Here is a 24836-nt window from a genome sequence, read left to right as displayed (position 1 = left end):
AATGAATAGAAAAGAAGCCAGAGGCTGGTGTGCATGCAAGAAAGCCAGTCAGTGAAGATGTAAAATGTCATCTTTACTGACTGGCTTTCTTGCATGCACAACAGCCTCTGGCTTCTTAGATATTTGTATGCATGTTTGTGTATATATTTAATATAACACAGAATAGCACAGCCAATGTTGTTATGCGTGTATGTAACAGGGTAACCACTCTATAAGAAGGAGCAACCAGCCCTATTAAGGATTCCCTAATGAGGGAATGTCCCACTGGGATCTTTACTGACTGGCTTTCTTGCATGCACAACAGCCTCTGGCTTCTTAGATATTTGTATGCATGTTTGTGTATATATTTAATATAACACAGAATAGCACAGCCAATGTTGTTATGCGTGTATGTAACAGGGTAACCACTCTATAAGAAGGAGCAACCAGCCCTATTAAGGATTCCCTAATGAGGGAATGTCCCACTGGGAGGTTAAAAACCCAGAGAAGAGAGTAGAAGAGATCAAGCTGTGAGGGAACACCTTGCAAGGAGAAGCCTGGCTGCTGTGCTAGGAAAAAAAAATAAAGCAGAGTGTGGCTCTTCTGCTAATGCCCAGAGAGACTGGAGGATTTTGATTTGTTTGGCTTGTGCTGTGATACTGAAGTTTGTTGTTTGATGGGAATTCAATTGCCCGAAGACCTAAATCACAGAGCTAACTGGCTTCCAAATGGCAGGAGAGTAAAAGACCCACTTACAGTGTAATATATACAGATCTGTACAGGGACATGAATTAGTTTCATCCCAATATATACAGCATAGCAGATGAAGATTTTCTATAATATTAAGCAAATAATAGACATGAATATAGAAGATGACATTTTACCTATGTAACTTATTTTGTATACCAACGTAACTGGCACCTGGATCCAATGTGACTACACAAGGAACTTTCCCAGGGTAGCTACACGTAATAGGTGTTATTGCAATGCCTCACCAGTAGGTGATAAGGAAGAAAGCAAGACCTGTTTCCCTTGAGCAAGCAGCTATCCTTGGGTAAACTGGGGTCAGCATATATACCAGCATAATTTACACTGGTGTAATTTTAGATTGGGTGAAGTTTCCCAGTTTAGGAGTGTACATTATCTCCCTACTCCTTTTTTACACTGGTGTAATATTGATCACATCCAGTGTAAATGTGTCACCTGTGCAAGCCCTAAAAGTTGGAAAATGTAGCAGAAATGATAATCAAGAAAAAAAAAAAGCATAAGAAAGAAAACCTTGTCTAAAAGTCTTGCTGTAGTCCTTGGAGGAGAACACTGGACTTCGTTCTTCACACACAGCTGATCAAGGAACTCTCGAGCTTCTGCAGGTAAAGGGGATAACCATTAATGCATGTGTCAGTAAAAGAGTTCAGTCATGAATGAATTTTATTTGCCATGGAGGAAAATATAAAGATTTGTTTCCTCTCAACATTCAGTATCCTCTGCTACTTCTCAGTTTAAATGTTTGCATAAAAGAAAAAGAGCTAAGACAATTCTTGAGCTTATAATTGTCCATATAATGGAGGTAGGAGCAGGATTTTGAAAGAAAATATCAGAGAATTTAAAGCTAGCAAGAAGTATCAGGTATTTGAAGCAGACTTATTATATGCAATCATTATCCATCCAGGGAACAGGGAACAATAGTTTCCTCCAGCTGCTCTGGACCTGCATTTACCTGGAGTTCACAGGAGTAAGATAATTCTGATGAGACTGTAGTTCCAGAGTGGGATCATGTGTCTGATTCCTCATCTTAAACCCCACTGCGACCTATCCTGAAAACAGTTCAAAGCCAGTCATGTTTATCCAAGCTGTTTCACTGCAGCCTCCTTTTATCTGAATGGCAATTCTGTTCTCTATCTCAAATAGTGCTCTCGAGTTTCTCCCCACAATTAATTTGATCTCTATTTATCCAAATATGTTTTCTTTACACTTTTTAAAAATGTAAACAGAATTTTACCGCAATTGTGATCTTAATTATGTGTCCCACTGAAAACTTTACCATTTAAGCCATGGTGCCACGTTATATAAGCCACAGATGCACATTAAATGCATACCAAATGCACATCAAACTCTGCTGTTTCATTAATATTACCATGTCAACAAAGAGGCTCAAGTGAATCACAGCTGTGTATTCAGTCTGGGGTCATTCATTATCTGGTGTTCAATTCAAGTCCATCGGAGGATTATGAATGTTTTACAGCATCATCAGTTGCTTTCCTTGCATAATGTTTGACAATTAGATCCAGTACTGTGCATGTACATTTTTATTATTACTATTTACTTTTATACTACTTCTGTATCAGAAGAAAATACATGAACAAGCTAAGAAGACAGGAAGAAATATCTGAAAAATCTCATGGATCCAAGAAATCATTCCAGTATAGTCATATGAATTAGAATAGTGTGTCTATGCACCAGTATAAAGTTTTGAAATTATTGAATAAGTTTTCTTTATCACCATCATAGCTGTTTGGTTTGTACTGGTGCCCAAAGCTTGAAATGTTTAGCAATTTTTCACTTCACTGCACAAAAAATGTATTTTCTCCATACCCATACTTCCATTTTTCAAGCACAAACTAGCAGATACCAGAAAACAGAAGAGTTTATTCATAAAGGAAAATTCAACAGAAAAATGAAAATAAGCAGAGAAAAGCAGCTTTGCATGGAAAATCATAAATTCCATAATAAATACATCTCCTTTCCCTATAAGTGTGCTGAAATTGCAAAGAGACTATTAGTGAGCAACAGTAGTTCAGGCGAAAAAGCAAGGCAACCTCGTGCAGTTGCACATTGTCTGAACCAATGATTCTTTAGTGACTGATTAATGGTCTGCTTCACAATTTAAAAATGAAAATGGCTTACAATTTAATTCATCACACCATTAAGTATCTAGAGACAAGCCCAAGTATATTAAACGCACCCTCGGTATCCAGGCTTTCTGGTGCTGGCAACTTTTCTCCAAGTACTTTCTCCAGTTCTTCCATCATGCTGACTCGTTTAAAAGGAGGTGTGAAGTCAATTTCTACTGCTTTTCCCTCAGGGCCATCTGGATGGTAAGTGATCTTATATCCGCCCGTCAAATGCTTTACCATGCCTTAGGGGAAGTCAGACGCCAGGTTATCAGAGAAGTCATCTTAATCTGACTAACTTCCTGACTTTTAGATGAACAGCCCTAATATAACATGCAATACACTGCCTGTTAAGATCAAAAGATATTTTTTGCCATACCTTATATGATGTACAGTAGTTTATTTTTAATACAAATGTCAACAAAAAAGGTGTCCATCCTTCTCAAATCTTGTTTCCCAAGTCTTATTGTTCAGGATCATTCAAACTAGAAAATGTATTAATCCTTTCTCCCTTCTCTATATTTTTGCAAGTGATTGCATTTCCATTTGGTGAATACGTGTTATTTACCTCTGTCTATAACGCACAGTAGCACAACTAAGGGGAAGGGAGAGATGACTGGGACAGCAGCTTGGATGCCACGGTTGTATGGGAGTTGGAGGAAAGCAGAAAAAATAGCCACAGTGACAGGAGTGACTGATCTCAACACCTTCAGAACCATGACAGCCAGTGCTGCTCCATGTGCTGTGGTTGTACGGGGGCCGGAGCTGCCCTGCTACACCTGTGACACCTTCATGGTGGGTGTGTGACTAACAGTAACCTCAGACATTCAAGTCGCTTACTAATGAATGAATACAATTATTGCCCAAGGGCATACCTGACAGCAGCTGTTCAGTGATGTCCATGAGGTCATTGTGATCTGCATAAGCCATGTAGAACTCACAGGTCGTAAATTCTGGATTGTGGGTTTGATCGATTCCTTCATTTCTGAACTGGCGTCCAACTTCATATACCCTCTCCAGACCTCCAACTACTAGCATCTAAGAAGAAGAACCAAACATTTCCTCATGAAACTGTCTTCTAAAGGAAAATCATATCTGTGTTACAGGACTCAAATGAAGACAAGTTAGCTCTAATCTTCACATATGTTAAATAAAGCACTATTTACTAGTTACTGTGCAGTCATTTAGTACTTGGTTATACTAAATGACTGAGCAGTAACAACTGCACAGTGGGCATCTCATGTAGATGTGCCCAGTGGCTGGCTTCCTCTGTGAGGACTCAAGAATTGGGGGTCTTCAATATTTTAAAAACTGAATTTAGATTTTGTGCTTTCATTAAAAACAAGTGTTTTGTTATATACAGATATTTGTTTCTCCTAAGTGTAAATAGCCTGCATAAGTTAAAGGATTGTGCTTCAAATCATGCTGTATCCGCAATATGAGAGGGATATTACAATAACTTACTACTTTTCCAAACAGAAGTGATAGAAAATTAGTGATAGGTGGTAGAGCCCACTTCTCAAATGTAGCCTAACTTTAAGAACATTGTGTAGGCAATATTCAGTACATATGTGAGAAATCTTGTTCTGTGAAACAGTGAGAGCATTAAATATTATTGCTAGATGCATTAGCTGATGTTAGACAATCACTGTACCTTCAGGTATAGTTCAGGAGCTATCCTCATGTATAGGTCCAGGTTGAGCTCATTGTGATGAGTAATAAAGGGTTTGGCTGCAGCACCACCAGGTATCATGTTCATCATGGGAGTCTCCACCTTTAAAAGAGTAAAAGGACTGACTATCTTCCTAACACATAGGTTATAGCCGAACAGAGTTATGGGATGGGTCCTGAATGCACTGGATGAAATTCTGTGTCTTGTATTATGCACAAGGTCAGACTCAATTATTATAATGGCCCATTTCTGGCTTTAAAATCCATGAAAGAGAAATTGCTTTACATAACGAAAAAAAGTAGAAGGATGGGCTGGAAACTGAGAGATTAACTATTTCTACAGGAATGCTTCAGTGGGACGTCAAGTAAGAAATTATTTCACATTACTGTATTCAAGAAATAGATTAACTTTTCTAAATAATAACTGTTTTTTAAATAAGAGAGGGAGTGAATATATTTAACATGACCTTCACTGGAAGATTCTTACTAATGCCAAAAAACATTTCTGCACTACATTTGTCCTAACCATCAGCACTTTTTTCACCCCAGAATAAAAGGCAGTTACTTTCCACAGGTGAAAGTGTGTGTTTCTTTGTTAGTGTGTGTTGTTTTTATTGCACAAATTCCCAGTGTTGAATTGAATATTAAAACCTCACTGTTTAAAGGCAATGTACAAGAGGATAGGAAGCAGCAATTCTTGGTGGCAGGGGCAGTGTTTTAAAACAGCATTTCTCAACCTGTGGGTTGAAACCCAAAAGTGGACCATAAGAATATACGAAAGGGTCATAAATAAACTTTTTAAAAAGATCATATTTTGCATACATTTTTGAAAAAAATAGATGCTGCTTGTGCTCCACTGTGTGTTAATGCTGTGCATACTAATAAACAAGGATTCAGGTTTTCCATTTACCACAGAAAAACATGGATTTTCTCCTTTAAAGGAGAAAAATGTGGGAAATCTCAGGTCTCTGCTTGAGTTCCAGCCTGCAGAAAGCTGCTTGAGGCTGGGGGGAGCAGGAGGAGGGCAATCAGGTAGAGGGTGCCAAGTGAATGTGCATGCACACATATGCAGGTAGCAGCCAGGAAGTGTGAAGAGCACCTTCCACAGCTTCCCGCAGGTAAGTCTACGGGGTGGGAGAAGCACAAACAATGTGTCAGGGTGGTGCGGGGAGCAGAGGTGACGTGTCCAGGGGCATATGCTCCCTCAGATTTGTGCGGCCACTGGGGGCATGGGGCTTCAGCCTGGCCACACCGGCATGGGGAGCAGCAGACTCTGCATCCCAGTAGGCAGGACCTGGCAGGGGAGGGCAAAGCAGGGCAGCAAGATTCAGTGCTGCCACCACCACCAGGCCCCCCTGCACCAACTATACCACCAGAAATGTGAGGAGTAATAGAGAAGGGAGGGCATGCAGCCCTCCTGCCACCAGCCGCTCAATGCAGTAGGCAATGGCTCTACCCCACCGCCATGGCCTGGCTGCTGCCACTGCTCCCTTCAGGCTGCAACTCTACTTCAGAGGGTAGGTGGGGTGGCAGGCAGAGTGAGCATCCTGCCATTGCAGTGGCAGCAGTTGGGACATGGCAGTGGGGTAGAGTTGCAGCCCAGGAGCAAGCAGCTGGTGACAGAAGAAGTTGAGGACAGTACGGACCCCCCATCTGTTACTCATACTGGAGGCAGCACAGTGAGCGCGGGGATCCTAGCAATGAGTCTCCACTCCCTGCTCCTCCCTCCCGCTCTGGATCCTGCCCACTGGGCTGCAGAGGCAGCTCCTGCCCATGCCAATCTGCCCAGGATGCAACCCCATACCCACTGTGGATTCACAAATATGGGGAGGCATGTATCCCCTATACCCCACAAGCCCTACACACCCACCCCCTGCCCTACACACCAGGGGGCTGGAAAATGGGGCAGTGGGTTGGGAGTGAAGAACACCAGCAGGGCTAGGAGGGTCAGGGAGCTGTGGGTTGGGAGTGATGGGCACTGTCAGGAAGAGGGGGCTGTTTTCTACTTAAACTATTTACTGGGTCTGGACTGGCCATCAACGTTTATAAATGGGTCCTAGTACAAAAGGTTGAGAACCACTGCTCCAGAACACTGTTACAGAAGAAAACAGAAAGGCTCAAATGTACTTATTGCTGGGATTCAACATATACTTATTTTGCTTAATGGAGGCATTTGTTACAACTCTGTGTATTAGGCTTCTAAGGGCCTTGTTGCACATTACACTTAGGACGTTTTTTATTTAGATCGTAGTAAATGATACTATGAGTTCAAAAGTTTTCCGAGCAGCCACATGGCAATGCTTACTATGATCTAAAGAAAACACATCCTAAACACTGGAGCCAGTGAATGGTAGCTGGGACCAACAAACAGATTTTTGTTGGTCCCAACTCCACCACCACACTGGAATCTCAAACCAGCTCCAGTGCAGTTGGCAGGAGGCGTTGGGATACTTGTACTCTAGCTCTAGCGTTGCTACATTACAATAGCACTTAGCACGTTTTACTGTGTAATGCTTGGATCCTAGCAATGTAAGTGAAGTTAACATGTTGAAAGTGTAACATGCAAGAAGACTAATATATTCACTCACTCAGAATTAGCTGAGGGTGCCTAAATCAGGCAATGCTGTGCACTGCACCACACTGGCAACTTATAAGAAGCCTGAGGATTGTATCCAGGCCTGGCCACACAGTTGCTACTAACTTCAGTGGGAGTTTTGCCTTAGGAATCTAAGACACACGTACTCAGCTGTAAAAGCATCTTATACCCATCTATTCCTTACTATATGGTTAGAAATGACTGCTAATAATTGCTCTATCTCAGCAGCCAAGAATACAGCAACATTAGAACGGAATTAGCTTTTGGTTCAGGAATCTCTGAAGACTTCTGTTCTATGCACAAGATACAATCAACTGGCTGGAGGGTAGCTAAATTTTGCAGGCTACTCTTATCCCTCAGGCTCTGCTTTGGACAACCATGCTGTGTAATTCTGGCCTTGAAAAAGGTTTTTCAAGGCCAGGAATGGTGTCAAATTGTTTTGAAGATGAATAACCTCTTAAACACACATATATAAATGAATCACATGCACAAGTAGAAGTAATCTACTTCTTCAGATCAGTGGAAATTAGGTCTTTTTCACTAACTATAAAGATGGTATATATACTGTGTAAGACGGTAAAATTATGTCAAGGAATGAACAGAGGGCTGGCAATGAAAGACAAAGGCTCACCCAGGGCTATGGACTATTATGGTTAGGGTACATGAGTTTCCATGGACAACAGCACACCAAGGCATGGTGTGGTTAGCGTCACCTCCAGCTACCTTTGACACCCCACTCTAATAACCAATTATCAATTTATAGCTGTGTTGACTAGGGCACAGTGGTGACCAACCTTTTTGGCAGGCATGCTACAAATTAGCCTTGTACTACCAAGTGCCATTCCAGTCCTTTGCCCCTACCCAATCTGCTGCTCAGTCTCTGCTCCCTGACCAAGCTGCTGCTCTGCTTTCTGCTCCATGACCTATTTGCCACTGTGCTACCTCTCCCTTCCCAACCTGTTGTGTGCCACTCAGAGGCTGCCCATGTTATTTGTGGCACCCACGCTGCAGATTGGCTGCTTCTGGAATAGGGGCAGATTTTGACATGAGCTCAAAGTAAGATAATGAACTCAGTTGCTTCTGAAGCCATAACAGGACACTGTGGCTCTGCCACTAAGATCCAACAGGCTGAGAATCAGAAGATACTCATTCTAATCCTGGTTCTGCCACTGACTTCCTATATAGCCTTGTATTAGCCATTTTACATGTTCATTTTTGGTTTCCTCTCTCCAAAGCAAGAAGCATAATACTTACCCACCTACCCCAAAGGTTAGTTGTGAGAAATATTCTCTACACAATACCTTTAAACATATAGGACAAATCATCATCAGTGATCAATTATTTTGACTGCCCAATTTGAGGTACCATAAAAGGGACAGATTTTCAGAAAGCATTGATTGTTTTCCAAGTGAAAATCAGGCATCTTTAATGCGTCTCAAGTCAGGTACCCAGAAACCACTCGTCACTATTGAAAATCTTGGTAATGTGACAGCTACTAAAATGCTAAGTACTGTGATGATAAAGTAATGCATTATAGCATGGTGTTATAGTCACATTGACAATGTCATAGTCGCCATGACAAACATTTTCTCAAGTCTTACCTCAAGAAATCCACGATTATCCAGGAAGGTTCGTAGATACGTGATGATTTTGGCCCTTGTAATAAATTTCTGTCTCACATGCTCATTCATAATCAAATCCAGATAACGCTGACGATATCTGGTTTCCTACAAGGAATCATTAAATAATGATAATATAGATATTCTTGAAACTCAGCGTCCAGACAGTTACCTAATATTCATTAGATAAAATTAGTCATATCCATAGTCAGGCATGTATTTCTTTTGACTCAGATGTATAGCCATTTTAAACATTATAATCATGATTATGAATTAAAAAATGGAATTCTTATTACTAAACAGAGCAAGAGGAGAGCAAAGAGATTAACAAATGTTAAAAAAAAATTGGAAATAGAATTGACAGCTTTTTGGTTCGATTGCTCTATTTGTGAAGTTTGCGTATTGGTATTCAAATCCCTGTCCCAAATTGCTTCATTTAAAAACACATCATTAAACCAATACGTGGCAGGCCACCTTTGGTGCCTGTCACTTTAAGAGATTTGAGCAAGCTGTGGAGCCGCCTGCAGGTGTGGTGCAGCTCAATGAGGCAGACACATGACCAGAAGGGGGCTCTTGGATTGGAAGATGGGGCTGAGCAACCTCAGTATAAACCCAGGCCCTCATAGCTGAGTGGGTAGTTGCTGGAGGGAGCCAGAGAGGACATTGCTAGCTGGAGCGGCTGCTCCCAGAACACCTGGAGGTCAAAGGTAGGAGCTATGGGAATGGAGGAGATTCTTGGTCCTGGGGCATGACCTAAAACTACACCCTGCTGGGGATGGATGGTGTGATGGGGCTGCTTGTGGTGGGGTGGTCCCTAGGAAATGCCAAGCCAGTGCCTCCCTCGTAAAAGGTGAGTATGGGGTGCTGTATAGACTCAGCCCCCATAACATGGTGGGTTACCCTGTAGAGGGGACAAGCGAAGGGTCCAGGCATGTCATCAGAGGCCTGGGACCTGAAGGGGCTTAAAACTGAGAGCCCCAGTGAGAAAGCGGTGTACTGGGCCCAGTGAGGTTATGAGTGAAAACAGTGAGAAAGTTGCATAGAATACAGTTTGCATGGGTGGGCCTGAAGGACTGCGCATGGGCTGTGTAGAGTAGGGTCCATATGAGGAGGCCTGAAGGACTGCGCATAGGTCAGCCTTGATTGAGTGAGCTGAGTTTGGAGGGGCCCGAGAAGGTGGAGGGAGAGGGAGGGAGAGCAAGCAGCATTAACCTGACCAGGGAAACCCTTGACTAATCAATGCTGGGGCCAGGACCAGATAGGTCAAAGGGCCAGAGTGCCCACTGTGAGGGACGCCCAGAGCCAGGGGCCTGGGGTTACGACTAACCTGGAGGCAAGGCCAGGGCCTGTGTGGCCAAAGGTCTTAGAGAGGAGCCATGCCCAGAAGGAGAAAGGTTCAGGGAGCTTGGTAACCCGGTATAAGGGCAGAGATTAGACTGCCTGAGTAGGAGGGATCCAGGTGGGGTCCAGATGTCAGGCGGGCATGTAATGAGGTCCATCTTGGGGCCAGAGCTATATAATGATGCCACCTGCAAGGCATGGGACATGGTGTAGGGGTGGTATGGAGCTGTATATTATGCCCTTGGTATTGGGCAGTAAAATGGGCAGCCTTCTGCCTTGTAAACATCTTCCTGTTAGTTACATCAAAGGTGTGGCAAGCGAGGCAGGTGGGCAGACTGCCCTAGACAGGTGGGCAGGCCAATGATTTGATGGCCCCCTGTCACAATATAAAAAAATATAATGCAGGGATGTATTTGTGATCTCGGCAAGTCCATGGTGGTAAGGGTTGCAAGGTCAAGGGGCAAGGCAGGGGGGCTAAAGATAGCCCAGACAGGCTCAGGGGAGTGGAAATAGCAGAGCCCTGGAACTAGGGCAAGCAGCTTGGCTTTACCAGCCATGGGGCTGCACTGTGAACATGTACAGGCATTACTTATATCACGTTAACCCAATCTAAGAAAGGGTTAACTCAAACTCTATCTAGGTAAACTAATTTAGATTAGGTACACCATTTTTTGAGCAATTTAATCCCTCTGCATGTCTGCACATTTAGGGCATTTAGATCAACCTAACTGTGGCTAAGTCAATCTAAATATAGTGCCTATACATACCCCCTGAGTCCTACAATTCAACTGATTCACAGACTAGGTTCTTTAAAGTTTGCCTTTTTGAAATTTAAGTCCTTAGTTACAGACCTACTTTTGGTTCTGCTACCATTTTAATTTAAAACAAGTCATCTCATGATCACAGTTATCCGAGATTAATTATATTACTTCCAGATATTATACAAGATCCATAGCTCAGTGTTCAAAGTGCGTGAACAAAATCAAGCTAGCCTGGATTTACTTACTGAAAGAATCAGAAATAAATCCTTTGGAATAATTGTTTCCAGGCAGCTGTTCTGAGTTCCCAGAAGGCTTACCCTACCTTTTTCCCAGAAGGCTCCCCAGGCATTGTCCCTGAATGAAGTTACCTGATCTTTAAGTCCATAATGAAGATGAGGCAACATATGCAGGCATGGTGACAGAAGAGTTATGTCAGATGATATGATGCTCAGTTCTCCATGCTTTGTTCTCCCTGGATATCCTTCAATTCCAATGATGTCTCCTCGTCGCAGCTTATCTATAGTTTTAGTGAAAAGCTCCTCGGACTTGAAAAATCTGACAAGAAGCAGCAGCTGACTTAGAAATGCAAAATTCTTTCCAAACCATTACCTTTCAGGCTAGGGTAGAAAATAACTTTTATGCAAAATAAAACTAAAATCATCCATATAAACTGTTGCTTAGATTGTTCTTTCATTCTTGGTGGAAATCTATCTAGGTCATAGATTACAGTAATATAAATACAACTACCATATTTATTTGATTAGAAGATGAGGTCCCATCCACATTTAACACGGGGGGAGGGGGGAACCCCTCACCTTACAATTAAACACGAGGCAGGAGTAAAGATTCAGTTACTAGTGACATACATTTACAGAAAGGAAATTTCCAGTTCCAACTTCTAAGTAATTTCCACCTTCCAACTTTTCTGGTGTAAATGCTTCTCAGCTGGTGTAGGTCAGCACAGCTTCTCAACATGAATGTAATCATGCAGATTCACACCAGCTGAATGGCCCTGTGACCTGTGAGTCCAACCTAAATAAAACATCATGGCATGCAATTGTGGAACAAGCCACAAACTGAGGTATGGGGACATTTAGCAAATGATTCCTAAAAGAGAACAAATGTATAGGAACTACAGTATGTTAATTCATAATTCAAGAGCAAAAAAGAGGGGAAATTTTATTAGGACTTGTTTGTTCTAACTAGTTTAGCCATTGTAAAAATACTTAGCTTTTATTTAGTATCTGCTTAAAAGCTCACTGAAGTCCATGGGGAGAACTCCAATAAATGGGCTGAAGGTCATCTTTATGGAATTTTCCATTGTTCATAGCTTTATACTAGCATTAACTAACTAATTAAGCTTCCTAGAAGATAATGAGCAATTACATAGAAAAAAGTAAATAATAAAGAGAGAAAGCTACAAAGAGTTTGAGGCAGGTTAGATCTAGATCTGAATTTTGTTTGGCCTGTATCATGCAACACTAGTAAAGGATCATAAAAGAGCACCTGGCTTCTAATACAGGACAAGAAATGTTATTAGAATAGTATTAGTCATAAAGCTAGTCTCTTTTTCCCTCCCTCTCTGTCTTCCTCACTACACAGCTTCTACCCAGAATCTTCATAGATTTTCTTGCAACTGATTTCAAGAAACAGGACATATATCCTCAGTAGACCCCTCTTTGTTCATAAATAATGTATACTCACTTAGCATTTGCCATAACTTGTAATTTAATTCCATTTCCCCGGAGATCGTAGAAAAACAGCTTTGCACCAGCAGATCTCTTGGCATGAATTCGTCCTAGAAAAGGAGGGGTTGTTTGTATATAAGATCAAAAGACAACTTGGAGGTGAGGAAAAATTCCCTGTCTGGTTACAAGTATGTAACCAAACCCACAGTAATCTTTACCGAGGAGTCAGAATTCTCCATCCTTTTTTCTATTCTTCCGACCTTTGCTTACAAAGGAGAGACCACTTCATTGAGCATCCCTCCCTTCAGAACCCATTTGGGAGTACCAGAAAAGTTGCTGCTGATCACTGGTAGTGGTCATGTGTAGGGAGTGCACGTGCACCCCCTGACAGCACCAGTGCACCCCCTGTCAGGCCACACTCCCTGTTTAGCCAGAGGGCAGGGGGACAGGCAGGAGCATCAGTGCCCCCCCTGCGAGTGCCAACTGGGGAGTGGGACCACCAGCAAAAGTGGCTACACCGCTTCTGCTTTTTGGTGAGTGAGATTGGGAGTGGGGAACTCCCCGGTCAGCATGATTGGCTGCTGGAGGACCCCCCCAGCCACTGACTAGTGGCCCCCCTGACTGAAGTGGCACCAGTCACCCATGACCACTGGTGGACTGTGGACCAAATTTTCAGGAAATCTAGTGTAAGCTCACAAACAACTAAAAGTAGGCCATTCTAATGCATGTTGTAGTTTAAGTTTATGCTGATTGTCATGTCTAGCAGGGAATGGAATATATTATATGTTTTGAAAAGTAAATATATTATATATATATGGATATTTACACACACCATTTTTCAGGTATAAGAATGATATGTCCTGCCAATTTTAATCCAGAAAAAAAGTGTGCCCCAAGTATCAAAAGTTTGGGAAACACTGATGCAGAGTTTAACCTGGTGTCTGCAAACACTTCTAAGTAAGCAAGTTGTGACATAATTACTACACTTAGCATCCTCCTCCGAGATAAGAGCTGGGTATTGATATACGTCTCATAGATTCCTTGAAAATGAACAAGAATGTTGATATCCATGATACAGTTCAGGTTCCTGATTTACAATAGATACGCTGCCCTGCATAACACAAAGGAGGTGATACTAGTGATAGTGAGGGTGCTGAATGCAGCAATAACTGATCTTTAGATATAAGGAGCTACCCAAACCTTATTATTTTCTTTTGGGGTTTTTTTTAATTCATCCTTCATCTTTCCACCTCTGCTGAAACACAGGGCACCAGTCCAGCACTGTCAGGTTTCATAGTGTCATAGTTGGTACTGTCAGAAGGGACCTGAGCAGATCATCAAATCCGACCCCCTGCCATGGGCAGGAAAGAATACTGGGGTCAAACGACCCCGGCGAGGTGTCTATCTAGCCTCCTTTTAAAGACCCCCAGGGTAAGAGAGAGCACCACTGCCCTTGGAAGTTGGTTCCAGCTCCTAGCTGCCTTGACTGTGAAGTAGTGCCTCCTGATATCTAGCCTGAATCTACTCTCTGTCAACTCATGGCCGTTATTCCTTGTTACTTCCAGTAGTGCTAGGGGGAACAGGCCCTCTCCCATTGCCTGCTGGTCTCCCTTGGCCAGTTTATAGACGGCCACCAGATCCCCTCTCTCAGCCTTCTGTTGTGGAGGCTGAACAGGTTCAGGTCTCGTAGCCTCTCCTCATAGGGTCTGCCCTGCTGCCCCCTGATCAATCTCATATAGAGGGGGAGGATCACCTCCTTGGACCTGCTCGTGATGCATCTGTGGATGCATGACAAGGTACGGTTGGCTTTTCTGACCGCATCCCCACATTGGCGACCCATGTTCATCTTGGAGTCTATAATGACTCCAAGATCCTTTTCTGCTTCTGTGCTGATGAGAAAGGAGTTCCCTAGCCTGTAGGTATGCTGCTGGTTCTTCCTCCCCAGGTGCAGTACCCTGCACTTGTCAGTATTGAATCCCATCCTGTTCTCATCCGCCCACCCCTATAACCTGTGGGTTGTTTGACAATGGTCAGTTGAACCCCTTGATTGCATATTCCATTGCTAAGCGCACTTGGCTATAGCTCAGGATTAGACCCACATGTCCAGCGGGGCAGGCAAGATTATTACAAACAGCCCCAGCTGCTAACTAAGGCCGGCTAGGAAAAAACATTGTATGGGGGCAGTTTATGTTATGAGTTACTTTATTTTATGGTAGAGCTTTTGCCATCTTTTTCTGAAACAACTAGAACTGGCTGCTCTCTAGGTACAAGACTAGATAGGCCATTCAGTTAATTCAGTCTGACAAATCCAATAACATTATATTTTAGCCTGAAAAGCTGGTTAAACAATAGCAGAAAATATAGAACGGATCCCAAAAGAATTGGCTCCATTTCTGAAGTATTGGCTCAAAATTCTGGTATGATAGTATACTTAATCTCTAGATAGGCTATGCTGGGCACATCTACATTTGCAATTAATGTATTGAAAGCTTACTGAGTAGTAAAATATTGCATAGTAAGTTTTCCCTGGGAGTGCACCTACACGTGTGCCCATCAGGAACAAATTTGCTCCTGACAGGAGCAGTTCAGAGCAGAGCAAATCCTGAGCCTAACCTCAGGCTAATCCTGAAGACAGGCCTGGGCTCCAGGGGGCGGAAGGAACTGTCCCACCTCTGGAGCAGATGCCCCTGACCCTGCATCCCTGCCTGGCCAGCTGCCTGCTGTCAAGGCAAAGGACAATGACCCAGCCCTGTTTGGCTGACTGGAACAGGGGCTGAGAAGCAGGCAGCTGCCCATGGGAGGGGACAGTTCTTCCTCCCCCACTGCCTGGGTTGACTGGGAGCAATTTGTTCCTGGTCAGCTAGGTACCTATACGTTACTGTGCATTAGTTAATGCATAATAAATCTCTTACCCGAGGTAATAGAACACCATGCATTAGCCTATTTCAGGGGTTTTCAACCTTTTTGGATCAGTGTATCCCCAGCGGCTGGACAGAGTGCAGCATACCTCTGGCAGCCGGATGCAGGGTAGGGGGAAGGGAGGTGTTGCACAGCTGCCGCATGCCAGCTTTCCCCATCCCCCGCATCTGGCTGGGTTGGCGGTGCCTGTGCAACAGCACAGAATGGTGCATGGCGACGCTCTGTCCCTGCCCACCCACGTGTACCCCCTAGGGCCTTCTCAAGTACCGCTATAGGTATGCGTACCCCGGGTTGACAACCCCTGGTCTACTTTAATGCATAGTAGCAGCTGTACATGATTACACAGTCACATTTTACTGTGTAGTAGATTAGTCTACTGTGCAGTAAGGCATCTCATGTAGACGCACCTGCATGTAACTGGGCAAATGCCTTAACCGCTCTACACTTCAGTTCCCTCACCTGCAAAATAAGTATAATATTTACTTATATACTTTGCAATGGTTTTATAAGACTAAGGGCTTGTCAACATGTGGACTCACAAGAAATATGATCTGAATTAACTTTTAAAATAGATTAGTTAAACAGCGTTAAATATCTGCATGGAAAAATCTCATTCAGAATTAAAGTAGTCTTAATTCAATTTAGTTTACTCCATTTCTATAGAGAATTAAGCTAAATCAAGTTAACACCACTTTAATTCTAAAATAGTCTATACAGAGCTCTAATAAAGTTTAACCAATCCAGTTTAAAATTCTCACCTTTAATTAATTTGGATTAAATTTCTTGAGGTTTCCTGTGTAGACAAGCCCTAAACTCATTACTATTTGAAAAGTGCTCTGAGAGGCTCAAATGCTACAGAGCTATATATTATTTTTTATTCTAATTAATGTAACAAATTAAGTTTTCTGCAGACATTGTTAAAGAGTATTTTCTACTCCATCTATCAGAGATAAATCCTAGACAAGAGTTATATAGTCAACTGGAATGTGTTCTGCATTAGCTAAAAGCTTTTTGTCAAATTTGACCTGTGGAAGGGTGGTTAGAGTAGTGCACTAAGAAGTCAGAGAGACCCAGACCCAGGAAAAGTTCCCAGGGAAGAGAGTTGGGGGAGAGAGGCAAGGCTGCATGGCTAGAGGCTGCAGCATCAAGCCATGATACTCTCTCAGGGTCTGGGAAAGACCTCAGGGTTTGAGTGAACCCTTTGTTTATGTATTTGCTTGGTTGCTGATTGAGGGTTTGTGTGCTGTGGGACAAGTTTGCCCAGGAAAGTAAAGCCTATGTTACATGAACTAACAATCTACTGCAATACTGCATATCCCACAAGCCAGTAGCAGGACCCAAACCCTCTGACATTTCCTAATGACAACACCAGTTCCCCAAGTTCATTAAGGAGATTTGGGAAAAGTCTGAAATGTCTGAATAGACAATAATATTTTGAAAACAAGATAGAAAATGCATGGTCTCATCACAGTAGATGGCATTTTCAGTATGATGACTCAGAATAGGTGCATTGAATGTGACTGAGTCATTGGGCCACAATATATTTTTCCACTGCAATCCACCTTCTCTTGTGAACAAGAAACAAATGTTAGGAGCTTTGGGAGTAAACAGAGGTCACTACCCTATTAGGTGCTCACCTGCCAAAGAGACTCGTTTGTCTGGAAAATGCTCCCCTTCTTTCAGGTGACTGAACTTGTCAATGAATTCACAAAGTGTAATGTTTGTAAGGAATTTGTGTGGGTAAGGATGCTCCCCTCTTTCTTTCAGTTGTATGATGGCATCACTTCGAATCTGATGGTATTGCTATAAGAGAGATTTGGACAGAATGAAGGCATACATATTGAATACACTCTATAGGTATATTGTTATTCTACTGTATACACTTAAGTATGAACTCTTATTATAGACAGGGCTGGCAGCACTGCCTCTTATCAGTTACAAAACCTTGTTTCATATCACTTATAACCAGGGATCCTAGTCTTCCATGGGGAAAAAAGCAGAAAATCTCCATCTAAAAGACACAGAAATCTGTGTTTTTCCACAACCTACCCAAAGTGCGACAGCATCCCATAGCAAGCAGAACCACTGTTCTCTTATTTTTGCTGCAGTTTTTGCCTCTCAGCCAATCAGCAGCAGGGTAGGGGGGTAAGGGGGAGGAGGACAGCATGTTACTGATTGGTCGATAAGCAAAAACTGTGGCAAAAATAAAAAAGCAGAAGTAGTGCTGCTCGCCGCAAGATGCTACTGTGCTTTCAGTAGGTCATGGAAAAATATGGATTCCACAGTTTTTTCCACAGAAAATGGAAAACTAGAATTATTACATAACATTTGTAGATTTTAATCTTTTAAGATGAAATTTTCCATATGCAGTATCTTTCTCAGGCAGAATTTTACTTCAGCCAAAACAGTTCGTCCCTTTCAGGAAATAAGCCTAAGCAAAACAAAAACATGGGTTTTTTTAATCCATGTTAAATTCTGTCAATCTTTTCTTTGAACAGCTCTTTTACCATGATACTTTGAAGCAAACACTTGGAATTTGGCTTTTGTAGCAGTGTGTGGCTTTCACTGTCCCTGTGAATATTCACCCAGTGTATAAGTCACTAAAAAATCATGGTTTGCCTATAATCATTAGCGTCGTCTTTGCATTTAGCTGCTAAATTCACTGAGAATTCTGGCCACACTGAGCATGCTTCAGCTTGGGGTTGGGCAGGACCTTCCCCTGCAATTGTAGCTCTGAGCAGTCACACATTTTCAGCCCATACCCATGTATCTCGACTATGAGCACAGAATTTCTCTCTCCCATGCTCTCAGCGTCCCCACTGATGGGCCCAAGCAGTATGGGATAAGATGCTGCCTGATCTGAGTGAATGGTATGCAAGAAAACTCGAACTGAAAGCTAAGGTAAAACACTGAACAGGGAGGGATGGTAGGTAGGCAAGGCAATAAGACCAGATGCAGTGCTTCAGGTCAGAGGTAATACTAGGACTGGTTGTTCAGGTGACCAGAACTAAGAGAGTGAGGAGAGATGGGAGACAAATCTGATGAGTATCTAGGAGGGGAAGTGAGCCTTCCAGGACAAAGATGATGAGATAAGAAGCAGAAGAAGGGAAACTCAGCAATTGTAAGAGGGGTATAGGGAGAGAAATGTTAATTAGAAATGTGGGGGGGGGCGTGGAAATCCCTGGTCAGCTAGTGACTAGAGGCTATGGAGTATGAAAATGACTGGAGGCAAAGAAAGGGGAAACAGAGAACAAGTGAGCAAGGAGGCTGGGATTGTGAGTATAGAGAGGCTGGCTAGAAATAGATGTTGCTGAATGAAGCCGATCAGCTGTACTACAATGTCTTATAGCACAGCTGATCCACCTCACTGGGTGAAACAAGTTATCCCTTGCCCTGCCCTTGATGGTGCAGGACACGGGGTGATATGATTTCTTGAGATATCTCTGGGTTTGCAGGGAAAGCCCTGATTAACCTTCTCAGCCAGGCCCATCCCCAGTGATTGCAGGAGCAAGTCTGGCTGAGTGGAGAAAGTGGGCCTTTCCCACTTATGAACAGGCACCCTGAGCCTCTCAAAGATGTCTGTCTGTAAGCAGAAAAAGTGGGCAAATGCTCTGGGGTGTGAGGGGTGCCCAAGCCCCCAAAGCACCTGCTCAGAGTAACTAGAGAGTGGAAGCCGTTTAGGTTTCCAATACTCTCCTGCCATAGTGCTAATAGACATCCACCATAACGAAACGGCAGAGTTTATGACTAGCTTTTGTCATGCCACTGATGTTCCTTTCATGTGGCACAACAAAGGGTAGCAATGTCTATTTGCTTATCAGAAAAGTTTTTATGGTGGCACAAATGAAATGTCAGGCAATGTCTGTTTCTACTTGCTGAGACAAGAGACAGAAAATCCATAGGGGTGAGATTAGGATTTGCACTCAGCAAGGAGAAGGGAACCAAAATGAGGAACTGTAAGTGAGGAGGAAAGAAGTCTGAGAAAAGATAGGACAAGGGATCATGTTTTGTGGAAAGGGAGGGGGAACAGGGAGGGAGAAATTTGTACCCGCTAGAGCATATTCCCCTTCAAAACCTAAAATGAAACCACCCTGTCACAGAGACTTGCAAGGCAAGCCATACAAGGAAATGCTGAGGGACTTGGGCCTCTTCAGCCTAAAAAGGAGAAAGCTGAGCGGGGACTTGGTAGTAACTTGCCACTACATCAGGGGAATACATCAAGGGCTTGGCAAACAACTGTTCACCAGGGCACCCTTGGAGAAAACCAGGAGTAGTGGCCACAAACTCCTGGAAGACTGTTTCAGGCTTAACACTAGGAAAAACTTCTTCACAGTCACGGTGTTCAGACTGTGGAATAAACTCCCTCCAGAGGTGGTGCAATCACCTACCCTGGAAATCTTCAAGAGAAGTCTTGGATGGTTACCTTGCTGGGGTCATCTGACCCTAGTTGTCTTTCCTGCCTAGTGCAGGGGGGCTGGACCCTGATCATGAGTGACTGGTGCCTCTTGAGTCAGCAACTGGGGTGTGGGGGGTCTCCCCATAGCTGATCTCACTGACCGGGCTTCCCCCATGGCCAATCTCACTCACCAAAAAGTGGCCATATCACTTCCAGAAGTCCCGTGGGCACTTTTGCTGGTGGCCCCACTCCCCAGCCAGCGCTCGCAGGGGGGGCACTGGCACTCCCGCCTGCCTCCTTGCCCGTTGCCTAAACAGGGAGCGCAGCCTGACAGGGGGTGCACCTACACTGTTAGGGGGTGCACATGCACCCCTGTGCACCCTCTACACATCGCCACTGACCCTCATCTTGCAAGATCCTTTCCAGGCACTTACAGTCTATGAATCTATTCTTTGCTATGAACAAACATGTTTGAAAAGCATTCACAAAATTCCTTTCTAGTACCTATCCATATAGAGCAGGGATGGGCAAAATATGGCCCACAGCCCAGATCCAGCCCACAAGGCCATTCTATCTGGCCTGCGGGGCCCCTAAAAAATTAGGAAATTAAAATGTATTTGTCTTTGGTTCCTGTCAAAGATGAAAGAAACCAAGGGCAGTAGGACCCAGTGGAAGCCCTGGGGAGCTCCTGCAACAGTAGGGCCCGCCTAGCCCTGCCGCCCCAGCTGAGCTCCAGCAGAGACTTCTGGCCTGGGACCATGTGGCTCCCCAGCTTCCCCAGTATAGGAAACTCAAGGAAGGGAGGGGTGTGGGGAAGGGCAGGGAACTAGCTGGCGCTGAGCACAGGGAAAGCGGCCCCTCCACCTCATGGCTGGTGCTACCTGCCGGAGCTTGCACACTGCTCAGCAGCAGCAAACACTGCCCGGCGCAGCAAGAAGGGGGGCCACAGCTGCTGCTGCTATGCACAGCCCCGACAGGCAAGCCCGGAGCCAGCTTGGGGCCCAGGTTGGCAGCGGGGGCGGGTTACAAGGTGGTGCTGAGTGCGGGGGAAAAGCAGCCCCTACCCCATGCCCAGCGCCCCACGCTGCAGCCACTCGCAGCCTACATGGGGCTACCTGTGCCTGCTCCGGACAGTCCTGTGAGGGCTGCAAGCAGCTACAGCCGGGAGTGTGGGCCACAGGGCAGGGGAGGGGCTCCTTTTCCCCCACGCTCAGCACCAGCTCCTTCCCTACCGGTGAGCAGTGGGTCAGGGCTGCGCACTACCCCACATCTGTACCATGGGGCTGGAGGGGCACTGGGAGTGAGTGGGTGCATGGGACCCGCACCCATGTCCAAGGGCCAGCCCAGAGCAGGGTGGCAGAGATACAGGGTCATGGCTGGCAGGGTTTCTATAGAGCCAGGCCAGCTCCCCTCCTCTCCCTGCTGGTACAGCCCAGTCTGGCTCTACAGACCCCTGCCAGCCTGCACCCTGTTCTGGGCCCCACCAGTGCTGGCCATGGGACATTGGTCCCAAGATGGTGACCAGGGGGCAGGGCACCTGTCAAGGGGCGGGGCTACCCATGCGGCCCTTGACAGCTTGTCACAACTTGGTAAGCAACCCTCAACCCAAAATAATTGCCCACCCCTGATATAGAGGATGCTATAAGAATTGCTGCAAGTCATACCATTAGCTCAAGCAACGGAGATGTTTGGTGAGTTCAGTCCCACTGATGACTCGCGTGGGAGTCGACACAATGCCAGATAAAAATTCTTGTTTTCAAGTTTGCTTAAAATACATTAGTAGGATGCAGTTGTTGTTCCTAGAACACTATGCCAAATGGGCATAGGAGTGTTTTATTGTATTACCTGTTCTATTTTTTTTTAACTAAACATTGTTTTCAAGGGTGGGAAGGATGGGTTGTGGGGGGACAGCCATGGCTTTCTTTTTGAGGGGAAGGTACAGCTTGTGAAGGACTGCAAGCAGGGGGATTCCTCTGGGTGTGAGCCAAGGGAGATGAACTGGGTAGGAATGGGAGGCAATATGGGGTGGAGGGGATTTTTGTTCTCTTTTACAGAAGTATTGAATGTGGGTTGGAAAGTGAATTTGGTTGCTGGGGGAACAGACACTCTCTTTCAGAGGCAGGGGGTTGAGAGGGAATAGACTGTTTTTGAGTCCCAGGTTTTAGGGGTAGGGTTGCTCTGTGGTACCTTCTTGTGTTAATATTTTATTCTGTTTCTATATGTTTTTCTTTTATTATAAGCCACTCTGAGTCTTTTTTCAGAAAGAATGATATATAAATCTAACAAACGTGCCACTGAGGAGGGAAAATAAATTGGTTCTAAGTTCTCATGTTCTGAAATGTCTCTTTGGAGTAATTTAGAGTAACTCAGAGTAGATATTTGATTGCTCTGACTTTTGGCATTTTGCATTGAAGTCCACTGTATTTTGGGATACAGGTGGAACACAGACAAATGGAACAACCCTATATCATTCACAAAATATTTTTACATCGGGGGATGCCCAGCTGCCACTTTAAGGTAGCTTTCTATCAGTGAAACAACATTTGGGGACACTGAACACTTTATAGGAAAATCTACAGCCATTCAAAATATTGCTAAACTGAATAAAGATAAGAGAGATTGCCATCTAGTGGTCCTTTGAACAAGCTGCAGCACACAGTCACTTCCTACACTTTTTCACGGCACTATAAAACCTGTTGGGCTGTTATGCATAATATTGCTTCTAATTTATTTAATTGAATATACAAATCCTCAGCAGGTGTAAAGCAATGTTAGTACCCTCTGAAGCCAATGAAGCTACACCAATTTGCATTTTTTTTAGGATCAGGCCCCAAAAAAGTAGGTATGAGGCAAGGATATTTTGGTGGGTTGATATCTTTTATTAAGCCAATTGCATGGATGGGCAGATTGTAAACCACCTTCTGGACACACAGTACTCTTCTTGTTTGTGCCCAGAACCTTATCTAAAAATCTCCCTCACCCATGCAGGTTTTCCAATATAATATATAGAAAATCCTTGCTTCTTGCATTAGCTCAGTTGCTGTGTGCTTATCTTAGATGTACAACAAAAACAACAATTCTTCTGCGTTTTAAATGCAGGTGTTTGTTCTTCCAGATGACATTTTTCCCCACAGGTTTTCTACAGGAAATGGGGTCTACATGCCTGCGCCAGCATATTCAGGAAACTATGCTTTTTCCTTGACAGAATGGGCTGCTGCCATCAGGAAAATTCATTGAAGTGTAACCCAGGTGGCGGCCCAATAGTTGCCACCCCTGCCCAATATCAGGGATGGTGTGGTGAGAGTGGGGCAGGTCTTCTGGCCAGCACCAATTCACTTTCCAGCTGGCCCCTGCTCCCCACAGAGCAGCCTGTGGTCCCAAGAAGATCTAACACTTAACTGATTTAACTATTTACACTTTATTTACAAAACAAGAATAATAGGAAAGGTTATCTAAAAGTGAACTTAAATGGCATAACCAGAATAACAAAACAAACCAGAATGCATTAGTCAACCCTTGACTCAAGAACCACAGGTAGGGTAACTGGCAGCTTTCACTGCACTGCTTTCAGCCACTGCACAAGGAAGCAAGGTGCTCACTCCCAGCAGCTCCAACAGGCTTCCCAATAAGTGACAAACTGCAACAGGTTAAGCTCTTCTAGTCTGCAGCAATCAAATTGTATGAAACCCCAACCCCCAAAAGAGGCTGAAGGGCGACCCTCCGTGGCAACCAAAAAGGCAGGAAACAAGCAACAGAGTAGGCTCCTGCAGCAATCGGCATGACTCAAGCACAAAACTCAGGAACTCTATCTGATGACAATCAGCTGCAGAATAAGGGACAGGACTGAGTCCCCTCTGGGGCAGTCAGTGGCAGAGGATCAGGAGCACAGGCAGGTCCCAGAGGTCAGTGATCTAAACCCCTGCTCCAGATGACTAGCCAGGCACCCCACATGCCTCGCGGCTCACCAGTCCCGCTCCGAGCGCTGGTCACTCTGCCGAACCCCTGGCGCCGTCTCTTTGGACCTGCTCAGCCTGGGTGACTCATTCAAGGAGAGCCTTTAACTTCCCGGGTGCCCCGACTCACGGTTCCAGTGCCCGTGACAGACTCCAAAAGCGGTCTGGTGAGCACTTCACGGACCCCTTTTTCCGATCTTGTCATCCGGCCCCAGGGTAGTCCGAGAGCGTCTCCTGGCTGGCTCGCCAAATTGTTGCCCAAACGGCTAGTTTTGTGCCCCCAGAGGCTTTTCTGATTGGCCTCAAGGAGAGAGTCACACACTCAGGCTGGGTCCATTTCAAATTTTATTGTTTGCGCAAACAATAAAATTTGAAATGGACCCAGCCTGAGTGTGTGACTCTCTCCTTGAGGCCAATCAGAAAAGCCTCTGGGGGCACAAAACTAGCCGTTTGGGCAACAATTTGGCGAGCCAGCCAGGAGACGCTCTCGGACTACCCTGGGGCCGGATGACAAGATCGGAAAAAGGGGTCCGTGAAGTGCTCACCAGACCGCTTTTGGAGTCTGTCACGGGCACTGGAACCGTGAGTCGGGGCACCCGGGAAGTTAAAGGCTCTCCTTGAATGAGTCACCCAGGCTGAGCAGGTCCAAAGAGACGGCGCCAGGGGTTCGGCAGAGTGAGTATTTGGTTTATTTGTGTCACTTGAGTAATCCTCCAGGGAATTTGGGGATTGTTGGGAAAGTCCAGAATGGTTCTGGCATTTGGTACTTAGAAGGGGACGTTAGGCCCGGAAACTCCCCTTAGAAACATGAGCCGCTGACCAGGTCTGAGACTACGGTTGAGTCTAGCCGCCCCGATTCTGCCTGGTGAGGTAGCGTCGATCACAAGGGGGCTCAACTGGAACCTCGTGACTCAGCGGACAGGACTCTGATTGAGTTTGTATACTGGTTGACACAATGAGTTCGGGTAGCTCCCGAGAAGAAAACTCTGCAACCCCATTAGGATGCATGCTAAGGAATTTTA

General features: G+C 44.6%; 1 protein-coding gene across 2 annotated transcripts in view; it reads right to left on the bottom strand.

The window, feature by feature from the left end:
• The window catches only part of LOC102368375 (lysine--tRNA ligase-like), a 58268-nt gene that overhangs the window by 7812 nt on the left and 25620 nt on the right, over positions 1–24836 (bottom strand). For both annotated transcript variants that reach the window (XM_025209698.1, XM_006028303.3), the window contains exons 3-10: positions 17103–17268; positions 12563–12656; positions 11227–11413; positions 8739–8864; positions 4525–4644; positions 3746–3908; positions 2942–3115; positions 1258–1343 (exon numbers count right to left, since the gene is read on the bottom strand). In XM_025209698.1, coding sequence (XP_025065483.1) covers positions 1258–1343; positions 2942–3115; positions 3746–3908; positions 4525–4644; positions 8739–8864; positions 11227–11413; positions 12563–12656; positions 17103–17268 — 1116 coding nt within the window. The remainder of the gene's footprint in view (positions 1–1257; positions 1344–2941; positions 3116–3745; positions 3909–4524; positions 4645–8738; positions 8865–11226; positions 11414–12562; positions 12657–17102; positions 17269–24836) is intronic.

This window comes from Alligator sinensis, unplaced genomic scaffold (assembly GCF_000455745.1).
Source record: "Alligator sinensis unplaced genomic scaffold, ASM45574v1 scaffold129_1, whole genome shotgun sequence".
Taxonomy (NCBI): domain Eukaryota; kingdom Metazoa; phylum Chordata; order Crocodylia; family Alligatoridae; genus Alligator; species Alligator sinensis.
Note: the sequence above shows the minus strand (reverse complement) of the source record. Positions and strands in the feature narration are given on the sequence as shown.